Source organism: Pezoporus flaviventris, unplaced genomic scaffold (genome assembly GCF_033815535.1).
Source record: "Pezoporus flaviventris isolate CSIRO_AGI_PZ_B2104156 unplaced genomic scaffold, CSIRO_AGI_Pfla_v1 ptg000083l, whole genome shotgun sequence".
NCBI lineage: Eukaryota > Metazoa > Chordata > Aves > Psittaciformes > Psittacidae > Pezoporus > Pezoporus flaviventris.
This window is the reverse complement of record NW_026892631.1, coordinates 10,261,231-10,280,310: the sequence shown is the minus strand read 5'-3', so window position 1 is coordinate 10,280,310 and position 19,080 is coordinate 10,261,231. Positions and strand designations below refer to the sequence as shown.

Here is a 19,080-nt window from a genome sequence, read left to right as displayed (position 1 = left end):
GCTCGTTTACTGCATTTTGTATAAATCTAAAGAAATAAATGTATGGCAGGATGTCCTAATCTAACTTCTCTTGGCTGATACTGGGTTGTTCCTTTTTGCCCCATACATGTTTTTGGCATATTTTCCAAGTCTAGACTGAAATGTCTGGAACAGTTACAAACTGATTATCATACTGATAATTTCTGCTCCATGTGTAAGGAAAAGAGCATAAGATCCTGACAAGAGATGAAGAGGCAGTGAGAAGGGTGCATTCTGAATTATCTTTTATATGGAAAGAATCTTGTAAGATTACACTAGTCACTGTGCAAAGTTGCAAGTGTGGGCAGTGTTTAAATGATACGTTTAAATGAGGAACATGCTTTCTCCAGATTAATGTTGCAGTCACTTAAATATATCCCTATATTCATTTACCTGAAAGCTCTCATCAATGTAAAAGAAGTCACCTCATGTCACTTCACATGGCAGTGTTGCATTCCTCTCTACAAAGCACTACATTTTCTTGTGGGTTGTTCCCCCCCCCCATTATTATTATATATACAACTCCCATTGTAGTAAAAGTGAAGCAGGGTTGTATTTTTCAGAGTTTACATCAGCTCTTAGTTTCTTCAAGGCCTTGAGAAATGATCAAATAACTTTGTTATTGCCTTCGTCACATGTCATTACTGAATCTGAAGGACTGATCCATCCATTAGCACTTCTCAAGTAACTAAGCAGAGCATAACCTTAATTTTGACAGGAGAAAGAAACTATTAATGTGTATGACAAAGTACAAGATGATCATTATATTGAGGATTAGAGAGTCATTTGAATATCTATTTTATAAACCTTTACACTGTTGCAACAGAGCTGCAAAAGCCTTAAGAATGTACAAGTAAAAATCAAATTATGTGTTTATTATAATGATCCTATAGTACTTCACTTTATGTTGTAATTTAATTATTTTATTTATGCAAATAAGGCCCCCAATGCTATTGCACTCAAGAAGTTAAACACTTGACATTTTTACTCCTTAAAACGCAACACTTTATGATGGCTAGATATGTTTATTAATTAGTGATTATTAACACCCAGTAAACAACATCATGTCTTGTAAAAACACAATCTTTCTTCACAGCGTGAGGCTGAAATCTATTATTCACTGATTCCATATGCTGAAATACACTCAAATGATCACAAATGACCTTAAGCATTAGATAAATGTAAATGAGGACAGGGCAGAAAATGTGATTTTGATTGATATCTAAAAGAACAGGTTTGAAGTCTTGACAAGGGATGAAATCTGAAATTTCATATAAAGTACATGGCAAGTGGAAATCTACAACATTTAAGCTTTTGGATGGTTGTACCACACAGCCTCTCCTCAGCGGGGAGGAGACCTGAGACTGCTCACAAGAAGTGTTCGGCGCATGGAACCTGAAAGAGCAATCCTGGGGCCTGTGTGACCTTTGTCCACTTGGCAGGTACTTATTAGGATGCAGAGATATATCTCTAAGTTATATGCACGTACACCCTAATGAAGGCAGAATTTTTCTAACGCTAAACGCTCACTTAAAAGAACTTCTACACACAGAATGGCTGCATAAGCATAGGGATAAATGATGTGAATGATAGCCATGAAAATTGTATGGGTTTAACCCTCTATGTTAATAAGCTTATTCTGCTGTAACAGCTTGCTTTTCTCAGCCCTTTTTCAGCTTTACTTTCGTCACTTTGAGAAAGACTGAGAGCCTTTTTGGAATGGGAATCATCCAAAAAAAAATAAAAGGAAGATTCAGACACACAAATAACTATTGGCTCTTAGGTGGCCATCTCAAAGCATATTCTAATTCTTAACCCTATACCATGAATATGAAGCCCTTTACAACTTTCAATACTACAAGGCATGAACGCACTTCAAATTTTCAGCTGCTCCCAGTCCATACTGTACCTGGAGGTGCCTTAATGAAATACACAGTTAAAACAGCTAACCTCAGTGGCACCAACTACTGTAGGGTGGGTCAGGAAGAGTTCTGGAAGTTATGTGAAACTGAATTCTCTGAACCTCTACACTGCTCACCCTCCAGAGCATGCCTAGGGGGATAACTTGGAGACAACAGAGCTGGTGCACTATGACACAAATTCTGGGTGTGCCCTGCATCCTAGGCCATAGTCAACGAGAGAAGGGTCTCAGCACACTGTGTCCGGTTCCCACACTCCCCCCATCTGTCCTTGCAGTGCCAACACAATACTGACTGCACAGACAGGGTGACCAAAACACCTCCCATCGATACTCCAACAACACCCACCCCAAGGGCAAATGGGATTTGTTCCCACCCTGAATTCTCAGAGGTATTTAAATTGAAACCTGCCAGTCATTTAGGTACATTCATCCCGAGCCTCATATTCAGGACAATGAGTTATGTTGACTCAAGCAGCCAAATTTCAACCATGCACTTAACCACAGCTCGAAGAGACACAGCATACGTTAAAAAAAATATACAATGGAGAGCTTATGTCACCAAGATTAATCATACTGCATTTGCTATGTTAAAAAGCATTTTTTTCAATAAGTCTTGCATCACTTACCCTTTTGTACATACATGATGTCAGCATCAGTGGTATAGGTCACATTTTCACACTTCTGAACACGTTTCACATTAAATGCTCAACGACATGCAAGAATCAGTAAGAGCTTAGTAGAATCTTACCAGCTTGATACTTTCTGAGCCTTAAACACTCCTGCATTTTGGTTTCTTGTGATGATCTCATTTACATCTGCAGCATATTTGTTAAGAATTATCTACAAAATTGGATCAGCAATAAGAGTAATAATAAACACTTTTTTTCCATTGCTAATACCTTCATAATGTCTTTTATCTGTTTAGTCTTCTTTAATCTGTGCAAAGAGTCAGTCTTTTTTCAGAAGCATAAATTTTACATTGCCACTCCAGCACATCAGCCATATATATCTATACAGCAACTTGCTCTTGTTGCCTATGTCCACTGTCCTGTAGCTATAGAGGGAATTGAAAAAGACTTCCCATACCTTATATACATTTAAAGGCAACTGTTGCTTATAAACATAAGAAATCCAACATACAATGGGAGCACCTTAACCTTTAGGTTTAGTCCATTTGCTTTCTTGAGAATGGTTTGGAACCACCATAAAAGACAGTGGAAAGCAATAAATGCCTTTTCTTCCCCAAAGGTACTGCAACAGTGCCTCAGCCTCATGTCTCAGCTTCTCTTAGTTTGGAAGATGAGGTAACAAATTTGGGTAGCCATTCAGGCAGGCCAAAGCAAGCGCTGTCAAGGGAAGCTGTGCCAAATCATCTACGCCTAGAAAGATAACCTTCATAATCATTAGTGGTTAGCAAGATGCCATTGGAAGGAAAAGGTGTAGCAAGTAACTAAAAGCTGTGAGAATACTAAATGTCACCCAGTGTGGATCCATACATATTTAAAGTATTTGTTCTCAAACATAAAAAGTTATCTCAAATGGACAATTTTGGTAAAGATGTCAATATTTAAAGAAATCTGATGCTAATTAGAAGATGTTTCTAGGTGCTCAAAATACGTTGAATTCTTTGCAAGTGTTTTCATAAGAAAATGGACCACGAGTGTCAGGCTCATTTAAAATATCACTGTATCTTTCTATTTACTTTGCTGAAGTCACATATCTGGCCTTCATAACACAGCTGGCTATTTAAGGAAAGTTATTTTAGGAAAGCCTCTATCCAAACAATGTAAAAGAAAAGACAACTGATATTTCATGAAGCCAAAAACTAGAGATGGAATGACAGAAAACTGGTTTAAACAAATCTCTGCGGTTTGGACGTGCCTTTTAAATCTTTTCCACAATATGCAATGAGAAGTTGTAATGAATAGCTTATACCTGTGAAGCAAAAGGAAGGCATAAATAATTCCATGCTTTGCTCGTTTTGAGAGTCAGAAGGAACATTGCTGATAAATTAGCTACACTGCACTTAAATTATGTAACTGAGACAAACTATTAATAATTGTTGTAAATATGTTAACACTAGCTTTTTAAAATAATTTATGAGCCCATGTGCTCAGACATTCAGGCTGAACACGACCTTTCTAACCTGAATTTCCCAGGACTGCTGAAAGATCCATACACTATATCTTAATGGTCATTACAGTGCACTGCAACAACGTTTTGTATTATTGATGCTTTCAGACAGTAGTTCAAGTCACTAGTGCATAGTGTGAGACAGAGCGAAGGGAGAAGGTACACAGCCTCTCTGAAATAGGAGGCAACTTTTACTCATCCTTGGATTTGGATGTATAGATGCTTCCAGTGTCCTGAGGAAACAGAATTTGTTGTTCATGACTATCTCATAGATATTACCTAAGCTGGAAAAATGTATCTGAATGCATACCACCCAAAATCACAAAGAAGAATGAATCTGATAACTTTGCTTATGCATATCCTTATTATTCACTTGAATATTCACTGTATTTTTCTTTTTAATACTTTCTTTATCTAAATGATCCTGAGAGATAAAACACACTGAACCAACAATGAAGTTTTGAATGAAGCTGAAAAGGCAAGAACATCTTCTTTATTTTATTGATTTTGCAATATAAATGATCTGTTAATCAATTAAAACCTGGCCATGATAAGCACAAGGAGTGAGTTCGAGTGAAGTCTTTTAAATGGATTAGTACCTCAAATAATAATATCCTTTTAAAAACTTCCATAAACCTCATGCATAAGACCACTGATTAATATAAAATGCAGCTACATATTTCACAGTGAAATGGTTAAAATGACAACAGTGAATTTGAAATTAACATATTCATAAAATGTTTTACCTTGTAGTATTTCAATAACATATCCTAATGCAGATATTGAAAACATACATAGTGAATGCTTCATGTGGCAGTAAGAAATGGAGAATAACATGAAGAATGTCAAAAATTAAAAGAAAAATCAAACCCTCAAAAGCCTGAGACTTCACAAAGCAAAGCTGTTAGTTATGCTCACTGAATAGCGATAACAACAACAAAAACAACAATAATTATGATGATGATGATAATACAAAGGCAGATTCTCAGATGCAATGCACTATTGCCAGGTCGATTTTCAATTACATTTCACTGATGTATTCATTTGTTTCTTAATGTGCTCATCTTGCCCATTAAGAATAATTAGCAGGCTTGCTTGGTGATTTCCTGGCTTCTGACAGTGATTTTTTTTTCTTTTTGTTGACAACCACTTTTACTTTTTGGAAAGTAATTTTTGGGTATTATAGTATGACTGGCATGTAATTTAAGCTTCCTAAGAAATTTAAAGGCAAGATGTAAACAGTAATTTTTAAACAAGATTATTTTAATCTATAATACCTACATAAAAAGCATAATACTAGGCATTAACCATTCCTGAAGAGCAAAATCTAGAAAGGAAAACAGTGTTTTAGCCCACGTTAATTTAATTTGGTACGCTAAGCAATTAAAAAATACTATCAGAAATAATAAAAATTAGCAGAAATACATCATTTTGGTCTGTGACATTTGGGGGCAAATATTATTTCCAATTACACTAGAAATTTTTACTGTTTTCAGTGAGTATGGCATGGCTGGAACAGATCTAAATTTAGCCTGAACTTCTGTTATAGCCAGTTACTATAGAAAAGAATGTAAAAGAAAATTACCATAAGACATCATAAAATCACTACTGAGGTTCATAAAACACATCAAATGCAAGATAAATTTTATTACGTGCACTTTTAAGAATACACTGCACCTACACTGTAAACTTCTTAGTCCGCTGCACTTTGGCACCCTGCTAATATTAAGCCCATTGTAAAACCCAACACAATAAAAGCACTTTGAATGCTGAGCTTTCAGAGCACCAAATGTTAAAAAAGAAATAATAAATTCCTGTTAGAGCCTTCCACCAATCGTTCCTCTGAAAGGGATTCACTGGGTGAATACAGATGAAGAGTTCTTGTGAGACTTTTGGAAATGAAAGATATTGCTAAAACACACTGTGAAAAACTAAGGTGTGTTAATTAGAGGACATTAACAGTATCTTTTTCAGGAACGAAAGGACTTTAATTTGTTTCATTCCAAAGACTGAGTGAATACTTTTAGCACTCCCTAATTTTCCTGGCTGCAGAAGGCTTCTAAATTTCAAAAAAGTTCAGGTATGTTTATGGAATCTGCTATGCAAGATATGTGCCGACTTGATGATTACTGAGCTCACCTGAAGCTTTCTGTGGGTGAAATGACCTTTTGTTCAATACCTGTCCTTCTATAAAACATGGGTTTGTTTTGCTAGGCTAGTTTTGAAACGCTTTTTTCTCCTACATTTTTCAACTTCACAGTGACACGGAAGAAAGGCTGGAAGGGGTGATGCTGATAAAACACACAGAATAATGAATAGTTCCTCCTCCAGACAGGAGTACAACAAACTAGAATTTAACAAAATTAGAACCCCTGGACCACAAGTGAGAGCTTGCATTTTCAAGAAAAAGACATCTATAAAAGCTTCCTTCAAGTTTTAAAAGATATGGTCTAGACTTGGGCATTTTTCCATTAAATTGTTACAGTGTTGTAAGTAATTATAGTTACCTCAGTTACCCCAGAGAACGGCTTCTTAAAGGCAGTACCTAACGTTACCACACTTCAATGCCTCCTATTTTAAGTCAGCAAGTGCAATTTAACTTATTTTTTTCCACTAAGTACTCATTAGCTCTCAAATACAGACAAAACTCAAATCTAAATAATTCTGATGATGCAGTGGCCAAAACCTGAAAAACTAGTGTCCCTTAAAAAACAAATGGAAAGATTACCAAGGAACAAAAGCAAACAGATATCTTCCTTTTTTCCCCCCTCTCAATTTCTAAGGGCTATTAGCATTCCCTGTATATATCTGTTCTTGTTCTGTGCTGATATTTAATGTAGCCACAAATTATCCTCACTCATTCTCTCGTTTAGCCAAAGTCTAGTTCAATTTTCTGAACTACGTGTTCATATTAGAAGGGCATAATAGCAATTTATTCTAATGTAGGAAATCTAATAAAATACTTTCTACAAGGGACAGAGCAGTTTTACAATCTTACATCAAGAGAAACAATGATAAATTGATAACTGATTAAGCACACTAAATGGGTAATTTGTGGGCAGTTATAACTTCGCCGCAATAATGAAGCCATGCATTTCAATATACGCTGGATAAGCTATGACAATATACAAATAGTGGCTTTAAGAGGCTAGTATCTGAAAGTAAAAAAAAAACAACCAGAAAATAAATCCAGTTCTGCAAAATGGATATATGAAGGGGAGCTAATGGTTTGATTCATTGCTATACCTCCTCTAACGTGAAGCATACACACTAGGAATCTTTCAGCACTCAACCACAAGACAAATATTTACTACTGTACTTGCTCTATACCAACATGTACATTTTTAATTAAAGAAGAAAATGTGGCATTTATTGTGGGGGAAGCTGTAGTTCTGTTCCACATATTCCTCATCTATTTTTTAATTACTTATTTGAGGACTTTTTCTTAATATACCCCATGCTGTCTGTCTTTATATTGATTGTTACTCAGCCAGTAAAAAGGAACGAGCACAACAAACCAGTTTTCTATCTGAATAAGGATACTTTTGATGGCCTTTTCATTTCCATCAGTTAACAGAACTTCTTTGACATCTGCAGAAATAGCAACCTGAAAAAAAGAGCACAGCAAACAATGAGCAAATATGCTTGTCTGTGTGGAAGTGAAGACAGGAGTGACAAGCCTTCAGTATCATGCTTCCTCACCTATTTCTCTGTAACAATCTTCAATCTTTTTTCATTTTATGTCTGCATTATTTTAATCATTCAATCAAATCAGTCAATACTTTTATCATTCCATTTGCGGGAGCCTCTATCTTGCTATCATTCTGTTCCGTAATTGCATTGTGACAGCCGATGATGGTATTCTGAGAGGCTTTCATTTGCGGGCTTCTGTTTATCTAGTAGAGCCATCATACAAGGCTGTCACTCTGCCTTTCAGCTTGCTTCTGTCTGACTGCCTGATGCCCTTCATATAACTTTGCATTGCAGGCAGATGGCTTTGTAAGGGTAATTTTTTTGTGAGCTTTGACATGCTCGCACATTGGGCTGTAACCTCGACACATTGTATAAGAGCGACAGGTTTGTCAAATGCCAATCAGTGTAACAATATGCTTTTATTTGTAGAGACATAAAAACTTGTCTAATGCACTGCACTGCTACATAATATCTCCTGAATACATGACTCAGAACCCAGAGAATGGTGAACGACTCTCCTGAATGGCCAATCTAATTCAAAAGAATCTAATTACCGAGAGCTCTGGATCATGTTTGTTGGTGTAATAATGCAGGCAAAACATTAGCAGCTATATCATGGTGCTCCAACTGTGATTCGCCAGGCTATTCCTGTATCTTAGCAAATGGGACTATAATCTGAAAAAAAAAAACATGCTTCGGCTATGGCAATGAAAGACAGACCGTACGTGGCCTGGAATGTCACAACAAAAGATATTGACTACACGGAGGTAAAATGTTTCTGCTCATCGAGGCAACCATAAAATCAATATGATACGAAAGCAAGTCAATCTAGAAGGTCTCTCAAGACTCTGCAGCTTGACCGCAGCTGAGGCTGTTGACAGTTCTCTGACCCAGCAGTTGGAGGCACTGGAACATTTTTCCTTTTGTTTCTTCCTCTGAATGGGATTGGAATTGAGAAAAGACCTACCATGAGCCCAGCCAAGCATGTCATGCCACCCCCTAGCTCACACACAGCAAGGTCCCTGAAAGAGAGAAAGGAAATGGTAGAACCCATACAAATTAGATGAAAATGGTCAGAGAGACATATATGTTACAAGAACAAATTGCCATCTGCAGTAAGAACTGAGCTACCAGGAAGTTGTAGAGACATGACTAGGCTACCTCATGTCGTTTTGCGTTTTAAAAATAATTATGAAATAGAAAAGTCACAAAGCAGGCAAATCAGTGGGGGTTCCCTCATTAGTGTTCAGTGCAACATTACCACCGCTGAGCTGAAAAATCTGAGAAGGTTCCCTTTTTTCCCTTGTCAATGGCTCTGTCTTTTAGAACTAAACTAGCTAGAGTAGCGAAAGATAATTGTTAGGAAAGGATAACAATGTTAATCCACATTCATTCTTGCAAAAACAGTTAGAGAAGTAAATGGGGAAATTAATATTATTTATATATCTCTCCATATAGTTATGCCTAAAAGCCTTTCTATATTAAAAAGAGAAAAGTTTTAAAACAAGCCATATACCACAAAACAATTACACATTAAGAAATCCGATCCTTCAATTAGCACTTAAAACTGCAAGTGACCTACAAAGAATGCTGTTATGAACAACGATGGGAACAGCAAACAGTTAAGCCACAGAAAACTAAACGAAGTTAGTGTCAAGAGCCTAAACTGAGCCCGAGCAGAGGGTTGAATACATGGTCTGAAAGGCTGCTTTTAACTTAGACCATACTGTGCTGTTATTAAGCCGTGCATCTGAAATATAATTTGGCGCAGAGAGCGTGCCGGATGGGAGCTTGCAGGGGGAGCCACAAAGAATGTCCTCCAGAGCCATGGCCTGCCCCAGGGGAGGAGGAGGGAGGGATGCTGACCCCGCGCTGAAACTGTGTGAAGTGGCATCTGGGGCAAGGCACAGCCTCAGTTTAGGAACATGCTGCTTTATAGCTAAATCTGCGGCAACTGTTACAGCTGGCAGAAACCTCCCCATGGAGACATTTCTGACAGTCAGAAAATGGAATTTAAATGGAATTTCAGCTAACCAGACTTTTTTAATTATTATTATTTTTATTTTTATTTTTTGGGTACACCTTTTCTTGTCCCCTATAATACCAACATTTTGAAAATCAATTTTTTTATGTGAAAGTCTTACCTCCCTACTCACTCGACACTGATATTTAGGAAGAGCATCTAGGAAGCCATATCAGTAGCAGTATACAGATGCTGGTATTTTGTTCACTGAGGCCAGTGGACTAGGCTGTATGACTGTATATTAATGCTTGCTGCCTGTCTGCCTGTAATAGATTTATTTTTCTTAGACGCCACAAATTTCATCCGAAAAAAGTCTAGTTGTCCTATTTAATGGAAATGGGACAAAAGGCATAGTTCAGAGGAACACTCTGCACATAAACCCAATGAGAATATAAAACAGATGCGGGAAATGTGCAGTTTGTGCTTTAAACAGAATGATCATAGCGTTTTCCCCACACAAGTTTTTAGTTATCTAAACCTAACACATCGCATATATTAAAAATATATGCATATGGTTACTTATGCAAGATTTGCAAGCCCCTTAATCCTTTATAAGAGTCACACTTATTGAAACAAACACAGAAAGTATCTAGTGCGGGGGGTTTGTTGCATTTTGAACCAAACTTGTATGTTCACAATATACTTATATATGTACATATATACATTTATGTGTATAATTCATTTAAGTGCAATCAGCACTGAAAACATAGCAAGTTTTTAAAATTCTATCCTTCTCTCAGGCAATATTTAGTGACATTTATCAATGAAAATTAAAATCTCATCTGAGCGAACTGTTGAGAGGGCATAATCCTGAGAAATCAACTGCCCATTTCTTCCATGGGAGTTCGAGTGATAGCTGGCTCTGAGTGTCTAGGCTTGCATAACCAAACTAGGAAACTACCCTTTGAGTGAGCAGCACTGGGAGGTTTCCTGTGAAGAGCCTCTAAAAACAAGGACAGAGCATGAGCCAAAGCATGGGGCTGGACTGCAAAGCGTTACAGGGACACCACTACGACAGCAAATGTCACACATCCACCAAACGCAGAGGGAGGAGCGGCAGTTACCAGATTTGGTGTGTTAGCTGCCTCTTCTAATGGGGTGGGCTTTGTTCAGGTGGTGGATGGAGCAGAAATGAACCAGGGCACGCTTTGGTGCCAGGTCTTTGATTTCAGACAGGACTCTGAGCAAGCTGCAGGAACCAGCTCACAGCTTTCAGCTTTGGTACAAGAGGCAAGGACTTAGAGCTTGGTCTTCATTATTTTATCAACACCGTATGTACGCAGACTGAGGGATTTTGTATACTCCAAGCTGGTTTACTTGGTATTAGCCTTGCACCCTCACTCAGAACACAATTTATGCCTCCAAATGCATTGTTATAATGGCTTTTCTTGCACCCCATTCATCCTCTGGACAATGAAACTTCAAGGATTTCCAAGTGCAAAGCTCTGTATACTCAAGGGGAAAGAGAGAGGATACAGGGTGGATTTTCTTTTTAGGTGTTTCTACTGGAGCCTTGATAACTGCCTTCTACAAGTTTAGAAAATGTGAAAAAAGAATAGCAAATAAAAGTGCAGCATGTGTCAAAATTGTTTCACAACACTTAGATACAGGTGTAAATTCCTCCATTGCTATAAGCAGTGATTATTATGTATTTTATCCGGTAATATTTTGCTTGCTTTCCCAACAGATGTTAGCTTAAAGAATGTAGTATTTTTCCTGACCTTCACAATCAGTACTGATCGATTGGAGCTTCACTTTTGTTTCCCAAAAATCAAAGTGAAATAAAACGCCTTGAGTGGAAATCAAAAGTCTTTGACATATAACAGAAAGCTTGCTGTGCAATATTAGTACCCAAAGGCAGCTCAGAATTCTTTGTTAAGAGCAACATGCTTTCACCTTGAACATTTTAAATTTAATGTGAAGACTTAAATCATAGCAATCTTTACCATGCAGATACAATAAAACTAACAGATTGGAAAATATCTTTTTATGTTGAACTCTGTACCTGAATGTTTCATTATGCTTTAGGCAGTAGTAAGCCAGCACTTCCTCAGACGGCCAGAGACCTATAAAACAAAGATATTCCCCTTCTTAGAACACTTTCTTATTGTCTAAAGTAATATTTGAATACATATTACCATTTGCAGACCTCTACCAACTGTTTTGTTTTCTAAACCTGTCATAACACCATAGAATAAAAAACAAATAAGACTTTTAATGGAACATTTCTGATTTAAGCATGGGATCTGAATATTTCATAGATCTCATCCTGACTAATCGGAATAAGTCTAATCAGAATTAGACTAATCAGAAATCTACTTTATAGATACACACACATAAACATACACAATATATCTATACATATCAATGTCAAGACTTTAAAAGTTACATAAAATTTCATTCCACAAAACTTCTGATATTTGGGGCATTCACATGAACACCAGTGATGTTGCCACCCTGCCTTGTAGCCTGTTTCTAACAGTGGACAGGAGCCCCTACTTTTTCATTAGCTGTCCTCTCCAGTCATTTCATTTCTTTCCAGTTTTTCATTAGCTTTTTTTCTCTTTGGTTTTGTTAGGAATCAGTCCGACTGTAAGGGACAACTGACCAGCCACACATGCTAAGGCCAAATACAGGACCAGGGCAATAATAATGCAGTATAATTTCTAGTTGTGGCTCAAGAAGTTCCTGTGGGGGAGAGGAGACACAAGTTTAAAGTTCTTTTTAATAGTTGCCAAAGGATTTTTCTAGTTGTTCTGTGGACTGTGGCAAACTTTCCATAGCTGCACCATCCTATGGCAGGAAGCACCACACTTCTACAGTGCTGTATAAACACCTCCTCTCTCTTGTTTTGTACTTGCCTCCCTGTCATTTTCATTTGAGGCCCTCGAGCTCTCACATGGAAATAAACAGCAGCAATACTGGTTTTTGTTGTTGGTTTTTTTTTCCCCCATGAATAATCTGTATCATTCACAACTTTGTAAGTTTCCATCATAAAACTTACACTGGCCATTGTTAGCACGGCAAGTACTTGGAGGCACTGGTCATTGACTTCGAGGCCTCCATGCACATTTACCCTTTCAACACCATCCACTCATGAAATTCACTGTTTCATCAGACCACTTTCCCACTTGAACATCTAAGTGAAGTGCTGTGGCCCACGGAGAGGGCATCACAGATCCTGCATGGCCTGCGCATCTCCTGCAGGCACCAGTCTCCATTGCTGGAGGGAGCCTGGGGAAAATGGGCTTGCATTCAGGCACTTGAGTTAGGTTTCCAAAGTTAAGGGAGGATAAATGAAAGGCAAATGCAGCCAAATTATGGTCGTATTTGCTTTCCATCTGTTGTTGCCTAGCAATGAAATAACATGCTTACATGTCTATCCACAGGTAAAAAGCAGGGGGAGCCTCCCCCCACAGCAGACAGCCTTATGAATTAACATGACAGAAACTTAGTATTATGAACTACAGACAGTTTTCATAAACTTAAAAACAAGTGAGAGCATCCTTTAGATATTTCTAGACAGGTAAACTGAATCCCATGCAGCTTGCTAGGTATGTGCATCCTTTTTTACGTCTTTTTATTCTCAAGACTTTAAAAACACCTCAATATACTTCACAAAAGCAGAAGTTTGAGAGAAAAACTATCTTCCTTTTAAATCACTTAGAGCCTGACTGTAACTACTGAATGTGCAATTCTTCCTTTCCATCCAGTAAGCATTCTAAACTACCCTTACTCACAGTGATAAATACTGAACATTTATGAATGTGTTGTCTGCACACAGATAAAGCAAAAGCCTTGACAGGATTTGGCCAAAACTTTGCATATAACATCTGCGTAACAATAAAAGAATAGAGTATACATGACAAAACCACTAAATCGATATTGCTATTTGTCTTATTTATGACAGTTTAGGCTGATTAGGTGGTTGTGAACGTGCCACTTGCTTCGACTTGCGAAGGGTTAAAATAAAACATTCACACAAGACTACCCATTCTTCAGTGAAACATACATTAAGAATTGTACAGGATTTTCCATCTCCCTTTTGAGCATTTCAGTGCTTTTGAGCATTGAAATATGCTAAAATGACAGATTTTGCAATAAATATAATAACTGTTTAAATATTTTAGTGTATAACATAAAGAATGTTTCAGTTTGCAGTGACTGGTGTATACTCAAGCAATAAAAGTGCTATTTTTCGTATTTAGTGAAGACACGGCTAATTTAATACCATTTATAATACTTAGATCTCGCTTCACAAAAAACCTCCACGCCCACAAACACAAAAAAACCTCAACCCTTTCATAGCAAACTTTTAGGATAAGCGAGGTTTAAAAACACTTGTCAACTGTAGCAAAAATCCTTCAACATCTGACTTTTCAGCACCCTCAGTCAAATGTCTCTTCGCTTTTCTACAGTTATTATTGAAAGGGCACTCTGAATGGTGTCACTAAATCTTTTATGAGGGGTCACCATTCTTTCCCCTGCTACTATTACAACATTGATACCAGCTGAAACTGCAGGTGTGTCAGATAGCTCTGTGCTGAGAGAAGGGTGAAGCACCTTTGGAAAGACAATGTTCTTCTTCAGGCGGATGCAGGGATGCACAGGATTCTCCTCCCTGCTTCCTTCTCCCATAGGAAAGGAAGTATCATCTCAGCAATGATAAAAGTGGCTGGCAGCTAAGGAAGCAGGAGTCAGGAGGTCTTTCATGAACACAGGTCTCAATTGCTCGCACGAACTCTATGGACGAACACACAGTGCTTCCAGCTAAGCCAAGAAGCCAGAATACCTGTGTTAATTTTAGTAAAAGGAAAAGCTTCTCGTGCTTGAACAGGTAGGTAAGCCTCTTTACCTTCAAAACAGGGATAAAGCTTAAAGATCCATGTGGAGGAGTTTGCATTCTGTCTTCTTCCTCTTTGCTCTGACCTACATTTACCAACACAATGACCTACATTTTGAAGTCGCAAGTATAAGATAGTTCTGCTTCTGTTAGAAAACATACAGCTGGAATGCAGCAATTCCTACGAGTTAACAACTACCACTAGGTTGTGAAAAGCGTGATTTATTTCCTGCAAACACATACATATGGATATGGATTAAGTTTCCCTTGAACACATTTAAAATAATTCTTTCATATTTAAAATCAAATTATTCTCATTTTGTATTATGAATTTGATTATAAATACATAACATTGGATGGGTACCTATTTGCATGTGCGACTACTTACACACGACAGTCAATTATTTACATGAGTATAGGCAAAAGAATACCAAAAGGCCTCCAAATATTGCTTATATTTAAAAGGCTATAAACATACCATAAATCCTAGAACGAGGGACTAAAAATTTCACTGTAGAAGCAGACAGAGAGAAACAAGAGTTTCTTTTTGCAAAAATAAATATTTTGCAGAATTTACTGGAGGTTTTAAAATTCTTTATCATCTCAACTACAAGATGGAAACAGAAGAATTGCTATAAAACACTGGAATCTCTAGTAAAACACCTAAGCTGTGTTGGTGCTTAAAGGAGAGCCTCAAGAAGGACTGTGATTTGGCACGCCTGAAGACATGGGAGAGAGGCTGTGCTCACAGAGTAATGCCTGCCTGCATTTCTACTCTTCGCAGGTATCCTTTCACCACTAGGATGGAGTAGGAGATCCACCACAAATGCACCATTTGAGAGATGATGTGTACTTCCAGACAGCTTCATATTTACTACAGTAGTAGGGATAGGAAAACATTATCTCTAATTAGTATGATGATGGATGGAGAAATACTATATATGCAGAGGCATACAAAATGTAGGCATTTCCACAGCCCTACCATAAAATCTTACCACAGTAATGGAATCTACCTCACAAGAACTTGATGACATAACGAGTATCTCAGTTTAGCACATTAGCAACCAAACTAATAGACAGAGACAGATTAAGTTACTTAAACAGAATGAAATTATGGGAAGGCCAAGTAAAACACCTGATCATCGTATTACCTTGAGGTATGATGTAAGCTAAAAGACATCCAAAATTTTCCTATAGAGGAAACACTAACAAAAATCCCAATAATGCTAAGAGCACATACATTAGGTTGGTTTTATTACTCTTACAGCACTTGCTAATGGAAAGTGTCAGGTCCTTCTGCACTAGCCATGGCAAAACAGTTCTTTAAAGCAACCTTCAACCCACATGGACTAAATCACGTGTAGAAAGCACTGTTTTAACCATTAGATGGAGCACGACATGTCCAAACGAATAAGAAAATCTGGTTCTTCCGCACCAAATCAAAAATGCTGAATTCTGTATGATATTACAGAGAATTTTCTAGTAGAAATAAATTATCCAGTATTCAAAAAAAATAATAAGATATTACTGTTTCTTGTCTGTGGCTTTTTACCACATATTTAAGGAATGCTGTTACCCATTTGGATAACAATGTTGAGCTCTGATGTGAAGTTCTTAAAAGATAGCATGTTATTAGAAAATTCTAAGGATAGAGTGCTGAGAGTTTTGAGATGTGTCTTTTTAAAGAAGACATTTGATTTTTGGAGCCACTATGTGTCTGCATTGCTCCATAGGCACAAAGAAGTCACAGCAGCTACTGATTACATTAACTGGGACAGCATATCAGTGGAACTGTTGTCTACTGTCTGCCAACGCTACACACAGGAAGCAAAGGGTCAACTGGAGCTGACAGGTGAACAGTCACCTTGAAGCCCTGAGTAGGAGGTGTAAATCTGTCTTACAACTACTTCACTCATGCTAGAAGATTAGGAAGTTCCATTTCAAGCTAAGCCAAATTGAAAGTTTTGTCACTTTTCCCTTGCAATCTACACGGTCACATGTACAGAGGTCTGATCTCAAAATGCAGATTTTGTCTTTTGGTTGCATTACTAAACTATGAGATGTCTTCCTGCTCATTTGAAGTTTCAAGTGAACTTTTTTACAAATCCTATCTTAACTCTCAAAAGCAAAGACAATTTAAATTTGAAAAGTCAGTCATTTTCCCCAGATGAATATTCTCAGAAAGACTTTTTTTCTACTATGCCCTGATCGTTGACTACATGAAGTCGCCTTATTTGCTTTAATACTCACCGAAGCGAAATGAAAAATGAAACACATTATGGGCAAAGAGATTAATAATAGCTCAAAAGAAGTTCCAACAATTGCACTGAACAACGATGAATTGTTTTCTAACCCTGAGAAAAGTATTTTTTATCCTTCCTGGCACCAAGAACACATTGGAGGAGAGCAGAACAATCTCTGGCACCACAATGGACTGCATAGAGGGGTTCAAGTAAGTACCTATCCAGAAAGGCAACTATTCCCCATACCCTCTGCTAAAAGAGTATAGAGTGGATGGAAAATCCCTGAAACTAAGATATGTATTTGAACAGGCTATTCTAGGAATTTAACACAAGAAATTCTAGGAATTTAGAATAAGGTCCTTCCACTCTTACTGTAGCATTGTTACAATCATAATTTTACAGTATCAAACCTTGTTTTCTACTGACTGTGCTTTACATTCAAGTTACAAGGGAAGGCAAGTTTGGTGATTGATCCTGGTTAGTTTTTGTGTGGATCACCACTACTGTGCACAGCAAGAAGCATGATCCTGGAGAGATAAAAGAGCAGGTCAAAATCAGGGTTCCACAGCATTTGGGAGTAAGTTTCAAAATACCAATATTGTGAGCCCTTCTGTCAGCAGAGCACTAAAATTCACTTCTCAAGTCGAAGAAACAACATGAAACAATGAATAGCACAATTAAGATTAAGTACAAAATGGATGCACAGTGCTTGTCTGCCAAATACACCTTGCTAGTAACATAACACGGTTGCTCTAATTTGAGTAATTGCTTGAGTAAAGACTACTTGTAATTAATTGTACTGCTGTAGTTAGTTAGTTTGCATGGATAGCTCTCAAAAATACTTGTAGGCCTCAACATTCTTCAAACTCCATATCTCAAGCTCCTTTTCATTATAATTTTACCATAAAAATTATTGCTTAGTATAGTCAGGAAGCAAAGAATTTATTTTCATTCACCTGTCCCCATACCACGCAAAATGTGACAGAGAAGAAAAGATGATCAGTAATCCAGGTTACCTAAGATCCGACCTAATGTGTATTGAAGCTATAAACACATGTAATAAGGCACTAGCACTCAAATTTTTAGCTGCCATAGAATGCATGTGTAGAACAGGAGAAACCTTCTGTAGAAAATTACTTTCATAATAATCTATTTCTTCATTTCACTTTTGTCAAATGAAGAAATAAGAGGGAATTGCTTAGTGAGGGAAGAATAAAGGCCTGAAAAAACTCTTGTTCGCATTCTGTGTGAAGTACACAAACCCCTGATTTTCAAGCCTGCACCCTCAACTTTAAGTTTACACCCACCTACGGCAGAAGCAGATGGAAGTGGAATTATCATCACCAAGTTGGTTGCAGGCTGTCTGCCTGTAAAACTATTTCCCTACAAAATCAGATTTGAGAGCAGATTTTCAATAGGAGAACAGTTTCAGAGTACTACGCCCTTCTGGACATTTGACCACATCAAGTGTCAATGTAAGAGCTAACTTGTTCTGAAAGTCCAACTGTCCAATCTGAGGCTCTGCATTCTGAAATTTACCCTAAGGGTATTGTTGAGCAGTGATAAATGCACACAGTGTGAGAAAAGAGAAGTATTTAAGAGCCTTAAGAGTAGTGCCTTACACCTCTACCTTACTGCACCTGACTTTTGCACATGGCAAACCACCTTTTAAGTCCAGTGAAGAGGAGTAATTTGAGGCAGGGAGAATGGCTAGCTCACTTTTCCACAGCAGGAATGCTGTGAGTTTGAAAAGCTACAAGAACACCAGAAGAAACAGAAGATATGAAGAGAAACACATCTCGTCATTTTTCTCTATGCACATATATTTTACAGAAACTCTTGTCGCTCTTTCAATCTAAAGCAGAATTCATGATATTCAGATCATTGAAAAATATGTATGAGATCTTCAGCCGAGGCAAAATGTCCTCAGCACTGTATCTCTCACTTTCATTCTCATTATTATTCATGGCTAGGAGGGAAACACGATGGTCTGCAATCTGCAAATTTCTTTCAGAGCGCAAACTCAAGAGGCTCGGTGGAACTGATGTGGAAATACAGTAACAAGTCAAAGCTGTAAATGTACGCCTATCTCTTCCGTAAGAAAAACTGGCAAACTGTACAAACCTACTTGTATGATTGTCTTTAACACCCTTTTTTCAAAAGAATGAATTTGATTGTGTTGTGTGTTTTCTTTTTTTTTTTTGCC

The 19,080-nt window shown here is 37.5% G+C and overlaps 1 protein-coding gene and 1 long non-coding RNA gene across 4 annotated transcripts in view; one reads left to right on the top strand and one right to left on the bottom strand.

Moving 5' to 3' along the window:
* The window catches only part of CAMKMT (calmodulin-lysine N-methyltransferase), a 209,080-nt gene that overhangs the window by 30,363 nt on the left and 159,637 nt on the right, over positions 1-19,080 (bottom strand). For all 3 annotated transcript variants that reach the window (XM_061475528.1, XM_061475529.1, XM_061475530.1), the window contains exons 4-7: positions 11,794-11,854; positions 8,733-8,787; positions 7,616-7,679; positions 2,688-2,754 (exon numbers count right to left, since the gene is read on the bottom strand). In XM_061475528.1, coding sequence (XP_061331512.1) covers positions 2,688-2,754; positions 7,616-7,679; positions 8,733-8,787; positions 11,794-11,854 — 247 coding nt within the window. The remainder of the gene's footprint in view (positions 1-2,687; positions 2,755-7,615; positions 7,680-8,732; positions 8,788-11,793; positions 11,855-19,080) is intronic.
* On the top strand, positions 2,132-4,268 carry LOC133280635 (uncharacterized). Its single transcript, XR_009747252.1, has 3 exons — positions 2,132-2,244; positions 3,188-3,243; positions 4,181-4,268. It is a non-coding gene; the product is annotated as an uncharacterized LOC133280635 (long non-coding RNA).